The sequence below is a fragment of the Grampus griseus genome, assembly GCF_964374135.1.
Source record: "Grampus griseus genome assembly, chromosome: X".
Classification (NCBI taxonomy): Eukaryota; Metazoa; Chordata; class Mammalia; order Artiodactyla; family Delphinidae; genus Grampus; species Grampus griseus.
Window position 1 is genome coordinate 93160876 of NC_138999.1, and position 7511 is coordinate 93168386.

The 7511-nt window shown below is 41.3% G+C and overlaps 1 protein-coding gene across 3 annotated transcripts in view; it reads left to right on the forward strand.

The window, feature by feature from the left end:
- MID2 (midline 2) overlaps positions 1 to 6066 on the forward strand; it is a 104861-nt gene extending 98795 nt beyond the window's left edge. For all 3 annotated transcript variants that reach the window (XM_082681441.1, XM_082681440.1, XM_082681442.1), the window contains 3 exons: positions 2665 to 2826; positions 4492 to 4699; positions 5301 to 6066. In XM_082681441.1, coding sequence (XP_082537567.1) covers positions 2665 to 2826; positions 4492 to 4699; positions 5301 to 5703 — 773 coding nt within the window. In that variant the 3' untranslated portion in view covers positions 5704 to 6066. The remainder of the gene's footprint in view (positions 1 to 2664; positions 2827 to 4491; positions 4700 to 5300) is intronic.
- The last annotated feature ends 1445 nt before the right edge of the window (positions 6067 to 7511 follow it).

Here is a 7511-nt window from a genome sequence, read left to right on the forward strand (position 1 = left end):
TTTACAGGTTGCCACTCTGCATTCTACTGTAAGCAAGAGACTCATCCTTCATTTGTTTATTTTTTTTACTTCTCAGTATGGACTTACGAATTCTCTTTTTTCGATGGTTTATAATTCTTTACTGCCCTTATTTATTTTGGTGCTCAGATTGCCCAAATTTAGCCAGTGGGAGCCTTTTAAGCTGACTCTTGGGTCCTTATAGTCTTCCATCATTTTCTCCAGTGCTTCCTTACTTTGCAGCACAACAAAAGGTTGTACGCTCATTTTGACCATATCCTGCCCCAGCCCTGAAGTCAGCCATTTTTCCAAGGAACGCTGGTCCCTTTTAGTAGGAGAATGTTATTATAGACCAAAACCTGGGTACTAGAAGTACACACATACACCCATGTACATATACATATTCACACATAATATATGTACACACATACTTAACATATGTGCAATATGTATGCACATACACATACAAATACATATTTTAGAAATCATGAGTTTATACCAATATCTCCAATTCCAGTCCATCCCCACAGGTTCTTTCTTACCTTCCCCCATTTCATATTTGTATGTTCCTACTTCCACAATGAGAAGCCTGGTCCCAGCAACATCGACACGGATACTCATTTGCTCAATAACACATCTGAAATAGTTTCAGAATGGCGTTGCCCGTCCCACTGCAAACACAAACAATAGTGAGGATTTGCTTACAGTTCTCCTCTTGCCCTTTGCTGTGACTGTTTACATTTGAAATGCAGGTGGCTTCATTTTTTTGTTTGCCTTCAGTTTTAGACCCCACTCTTCCCATTCATATTGACAGCATTTAAATTTTTTGAACTTGTAAAACAACCATGTTTCCAAAAGGGAAAACTATACAAAAAAGGTGTACTCAGAGAAGTGTCATTCTCTCCTGTATCCTTTTCATTTTCTTCCCCCACCTCCATCCCCTGTAGGCAACCAGCTTCATTATTTTCTGGTTTTTCCTTCTTGTTGCTATTATTGTTTTGTAAATCTAAGCAAATATATGTATGTTTTCTTATTTGCCTTTCTTTCTCGCAAAAAAAAAGGTAGCATACTACATAAACTCTTTTGCAATTTTCTTTTTTAAATTAACAGTATATCTTGGAAATCACTCCGTTATCAGTTCATAGAGATCTTCCACCTTCTTTTTTATAGCTGCATAGTACTTCATTATGAAGTTAGTTTTGGTTTTGTATTGTTAGCAGTATATCTGGAAGATCATATATTTCCCTCTTAGTAGTAAAATTTAATGTGCAGTTTATGATTCATACTGTGCATTGATACATAGGCAGCCAAGCCCTCAAACATTTTTCCTTGCCCTTATCCTTGTGTCTTTTCATGCGAATCACTGAACATCGCCACCGATTATTCTTCTTTCTATAGCATATCTGTTTGCACCCCATTATGCTTCTTTTTTCTAGTTTTAATTTAGACTTCTTCTACTGCTCCCCAAATTAATTATAAAACCCTTCTGATCATATCTCTTTCAAATCACTTACTATTATTTCCAGTTTTTAACCTCACTAAATCCTTTGCTAGAGCTGCATAGAAATGACTAAATTCACCACTCATTTTCCCTGCCCTTTCTTTTCTATCCTCTGGTAGAATTATGGTTAAAAAGTGGTAACCTGACTGAAAAGCAGATAACAGAAGAGATAAGCCTAAATTCACAGGCTAGAATGTTGATCCCTCTTTTACTAAAAGTTAGCCAAATACATGTTTTTAATTATGTACATTTTCTCTGTTTAAGTCAATGTTTATGGTCTAAAGAGTTTCAAAAGCAGAAACCTAGATCTCTGATCCCTTTCCCTACTTGGGAGGGAAGGAGATTCCAGACAACAATGTGTTCCTGGACCACCCAACCTCAAATGAGTATTGGAATCAGAACCAGGAAGGGGTAAAACTGGGTAGTGTCAAGTGAGGAGATGATATTCTGCTTTGACTGTTATGTCATCTCCTTGGCTTCCCTATGACACCTTGGAGTCCACCAAGATTGGAAGTAAGGGTGAGGATGGTGTGGGAGAGTTGAATCATAAGCCCTGAAAGCTTCGCTACCTTGCAGAGACTAAGGAACATTACTGTTTGCTCCATGAATTGCGATGTAGTGGAGAGAACCCTGGACTAGGATTAAAGAGACCAGAGTTCTACTCTCAGCACCATCCCCAGCTATCTGTGGCCTTGGGCAAGTCACTTTTCTTCTCTCTGTCTGTTTCCTATTTGTAAAATGAGGGAAATATAGTGCCTAGTTGTCATTTTGGCTCTGAGATTCCATGTTACTGTGCTCTGCTCCACCCATTCGAGGTCAGACTCAGATCTCAGAGGATTGGACCTTTGGGATAAAGACCTAGAGACTCCATAAAAGAGATGATTCTGTGATTTTGTATAGACGTTTTCCTGTATTATTTGGCAGCAAATCGGAGTAACCTAACTTTCACTAGTGGTTACATTCAGTTACCAGAAGCAAGGAGCCTGGCGTAAGCTTAGCTCCGTGGGAGAAAAGAAGCAGAGGAGGTTCATCTCACTATGTCTTCCACGATTCAAAAGAAAACAAAATGAAATTCACTTTTTGGGGGGGCTTATGATGAATTTTCAGTGTGCTTCTCATCATCCTACCTCTATGACCTTAACATCCTTCCTTTCCCCACGTTACAGGCCTGTATAATTCCGTGGATAGCTGGATGATTGTGCCCAACATCAAACAGAACCATTACACAGTTCACGGACTTCAGAGTGGGACACGCTACATCTTCATTGTTAAAGCCATAAACCAAGCAGGCAGCCGGAACAGTGAGCCTACCCGACTCAAAACAAACAGTACGTTGTGGTGATTCCAAAAGGAGAGAGCAGTTTTGCCCTCAGTGCCAGCAAGTACACTTAGCCTGACACTGGCACCCACAGCAGTGTAAGAGGGCAGTGGCACTGGGTAGAGGAGCTGTACTGTTGGAGTCTGTGCTTTGGGCAGGGGGGTTGTTTGTGTCCTTGGGAGGTATGTGGACACAGAGATACACATAAAACAGCTGGTGGCGTGGGAGGATGTTAGTGAAGAGTTTTTCTCTGCACTCTGCCTCCATGCTTTGGGGACAATTGAGTAAAAGAGTACTGTTTGTGATAATCTGGTAAAATCCTCCTGCTGAGAAGCCATACCTGCTAGGAATGCTTTTGACTAAAAGTGACAGAAAAATCCAACTAATTTAGCTTAACAAATAGTATTTTTTAGCAGCTTAAACAAATAGTGTTTTTCTCTCTCTTTCGCATAGCAAGAAGCTCGAAGTTTAGGCGGTTCAGGGATGGTGCAGCAGTTCTGTGATGTCGTAAGAGACCCAGGCACCTTCTCCTTTTGTGTGTTGGCTTATTGCCACATGGTCACAACATGACCACTGCAACCTCTAGACGTCATATTTCCTTTCAAGATAGAAAGAAGGGGGAAAGTGTTGGTACACGTGATGGCTGTCCCTTTCATCAAGAAAGCAGACACTTTCCTAGAAGTTTCCTCCATCCTCTCTGACTTCTGCTTCCATCTTCTTAGTCAACCCTAGCAGCGAGGGAGGCTAGGAGCTTGAGTGTTTAGCTTTTCTGACCTCTACAGTAAAAGTGGGTAAGAGAGAAAAAGTAGGGGGTGGGTGTTACGTTCGCCAACAGTGTCTGCCAGAGGCGTTGGTATTGCCATACCCAGCTGTTGGCTTCTAGTAACTAACTGGTTCTGTCTAGGACTGTAAGGAGTAATTTGTTGGGAATGATCCTGCACAACAAATATTTTTTCTAATTATTGATGATGCAAAAGTCACTCTAACAAAGTTACCTAATTATGTGTTATTTACATCCCAGTAGTTAGAGGGCAAACAATTTGTCCCGTAGTTGAGTTATTCTCAGGTTTATTTGTTCTGCCACCAAGCAGCAGTTATCTCGTCTATTCCCTCACTTCGTCTCACCTCAAATACTCCTTCCCCTAAAATCTACTCAAAGCCCAAACCACCCACTGAAATAAAGCAAAGTGCAAAACTTATTTGAGGACATGAGACCCTGAGAGCACCCCCCTTTTTTTTGTTTTTTTTTTTTGCGGTACGCGGGCCTCTCACTGTTGTGGCCTCTCCCGTTGTGGAGCACAGGCTCCGGACACGTAGGCTCAGCGGCCATGGCTCACGGGCCCAGCCGCTCCGCGGCATGTGGGATCTTCCCGGACCGGGGCCATAACCCGTGTCCCCTGCATCGGCAGGCAGGCTCTCAACCACTGCGCCACCAGGGAAGCCCGAGAGCCCCCTTTTAACTTGATAGTCTGTGAAGGGGGCACAGCTTATTTTTATTTTATTGAAAACAGTGGCTTCTGGCCTGTTTCCTTAATATAATCCAAACACCAGTCAACTTTCACTGACTCAAGAATGATTATCTTGTCGAGACTCCTCTGATAGTGATGGTCCTGGAGGACAAAGATAGAATTCTTAAATACTTCCTCATGCATTTTCTTTTTTCTACTTTTTTCAGGCCAACCCTTTAAACTGGATCCCAAAATGACTCACAAGAAGTTGAAGATCTCCAATGATGGACTGCAGATGGAGAAGGATGAAAGCTCTCTGAAGAAGAGCCATACCCCAGAGAGGTTTAGTGGCACAGGATGCTATGGGGCAGCAGGAAATATATTCATTGACAGTGGCTGCCACTACTGGGAGGTGGTCATGGGTTCCTCAACGTGGTAAGTGGATCCCACTTTTCTTTTCTCCTCTCTCCCCTGTTGTTAGGTCCCTGGGAGATTCAGTTCTATAGCACAAACGTAATACCAGTAAGTCAAGGTTAAAAGGCATGTGATGGAAACCACTGCTAGAAAAATTTGCGTTTTTAAAAAATAAAATTAGGGAAAATATACTGAGCTAGGAGTTGAAAATTACAGCACTCTAATTGCTAACTATTTTTAAGGCTCTAGTGATGGGCTTCCCTGGTGGCGCAGTGGTTGAGAGTCCGCCTGCCGATGCAGGGGACACGGGTTCGTGCCCCGGTCCGGGAAGATCCCACATGCCGCGGAGCGGCTGGGCCCGTGAGCCATGGCCGCTGAGCCTGCGCGTCCGGAGCCTGTGCTCCGCAACGGGAGAGGCCACAACAGTGAGAGGCCCGCGTACCGCAAAAAAAAAAAACAAAAAAACAAAAACAAACTCTAGTGCTGTCAGTATTATGGATCTAAATGTAAACTATTTAAAGAAGAAACATGTATTCTGTTTCTTAGATATTCTGTATGGTGTCTAGCATAACTCAGATCATTAATAAATGTTTATTTCTTTCTCCTTTCTACTGTCTCACAGGTATGCAATTGGCATTGCCTACAAATCAGCTCCCAAGAATGAATGGATTGGCAAGAACGCCTCCTCATGGGTCTTCTCTCGATGCAATAGTAACTTCGTAGTCAGACATAACAACAAGGAAATGCTGGTGGATGTGCCACCACAGTTGAAGCGTCTGGGTGTCCTTCTGGATTATGACAACAACATGCTGTCTTTCTATGACCCAGCTAACTCTCTCCATCTTCATACTTTTGATGTGACCTTCATTCTTCCAGTTTGTCCAACATTCACAATCTGGAACAAATCCCTGATGATCCTGTCTGGCTTGCCTGCCCCAGATTTTATTGATTACCCTGAGCGGCAGGAATGCAACTGCAGGCCTCAAGAATCCCCTTATGTTTCTGGGATGAAAGCTTGCCATTAAGTTTCAAGAGAGCGTATAATTCACTGGCTCTCCAGTTCAGCAGTTCTTCCCCTCCTAAACCTCAGTTAGTGTCCAATATACAAGATACAAAAATAAAGTTCATTTGAAGCATCCAAAATAACTAGATATTATAGATTTAATTTTTGTGCATTAAAGCTTGTATTTGAATTAATGTATTGAGTTTCTCAGAACAAATTATCTGAGTAGTCTGGGTTCAAGCCATTGGAGAAGAAATTTGAAGAATGCTTCTCTTGTCATTGGAGAATTAAAATTAAAATAAAAATTCCCAGTGATTTAGGAGTATAAATGATATTGGAAGGGATTAGGGTCATTCTAGGTAAATAATGTAGAAAGATGCTCTGCACAAGGGGCTAGCCAGCTGGAGAGCAGGGGTGTGTCAGCCTTGCTAGTACTGGCCAATTAGGCCAAGTAGAATTTTAAAGTGTCAAATGATCCCATATTATATGTAGCTTTTTATGAGAAAACCTACAATCAATGATTTATTATGAAGAAAACATGTCTGTGTATATATAATATATATATAAAATGAATAAATAATATATATTATATATTCATTTTATAATTATATATACATAATAAACTTTTTAATTTAGTCATTTGCGTGAGAAATATACTGGAAGGGAAAATAAATTATACCATCCATTTTTGTCCCCTAAAGGGAACATCAAAATCAGTCAACATTTCTCCCCCCCTCCATTCATCCCTCCCTTCCTCCCTCCCGTCACACACACACATGCACATGCAATAATGACATAGATGGTGGGAAGAGCTCTAGGTTGGATCAGGAGAGATAGGGAGACAAGACTGCACAAGAGATGCTATTGCTGGATAGGAAATTGATCCAGGTAGATCTGTTATATGTAGCACAGTTTCATCGATGCTACTTAATGGAGGAGGTTTGTCCGAATTCTTGAAAATTCTGTCACAGAATATTTCAAAGAAGTACAGTTTTCTTACTCTCAAGTACATACAGTTACTAGAATTAGGCTTAAAAAAAGACTTGCATAATGGAGGTTCTTTAGGAACCTTCTTTATTTACTTACTCAGTAAGAATGGAGTGTTGTAGATGCAACAACTATTTGCATATAAATGTACTTATATTTTCAGATAAAACACTTCTGAAGTGCTTAAGAATGCCTGAGAATAGTTTGTTTTCTTAAACAGGTTAAATAATCATTCTTCCCGCAATCTTATTTACACTATTCATTTGCTTAGCCAACCCTTCATGGCAAATGCGGATGTAAGCTTCAACCCAGTCCTTAATCACTATCGTGGAAGGGAATCAAGCTTTATGGTCTGTGCTTCTGTCAGTTCCGCTGCTGGGATTGGGAGTGTCAGCACCAGAGCTTTCTCCTTTCAGGAGCTGAGCCGGCTTTAAGGAGTCTACTAATTGGGAGTCGTGAAAATATTGTTGTTGAACAACGTGTTAGTTGTAACAAGTCCCCAGATCGGAGCCTTGAAACAATGCCAAAACTTCTCCCCCTCTTCCTTTCCACAGCCTTTGGTGGACGTTCATTCATTAATTCATTCAACCAACTATTAGATGCCAGGTACCACGCTGAAGCTGACCTATTGGTAATCCACAGCCCCTGCTGTCAAATGGCTTATTATTCTGTAGGAGAGACAAAGTATCTATACAGATCCCCTAAGGAACAGTTTCGTATTGTTTGTACACCTAACATGGAAAGCAAGACTGATGCAGCTACAGATGGCAGGCTCAAACTTACCCATCTAGTGGCAAAGTGAGGTTTTTTGGTTTTAAAAACCCTACGTACTTACTGCTAATC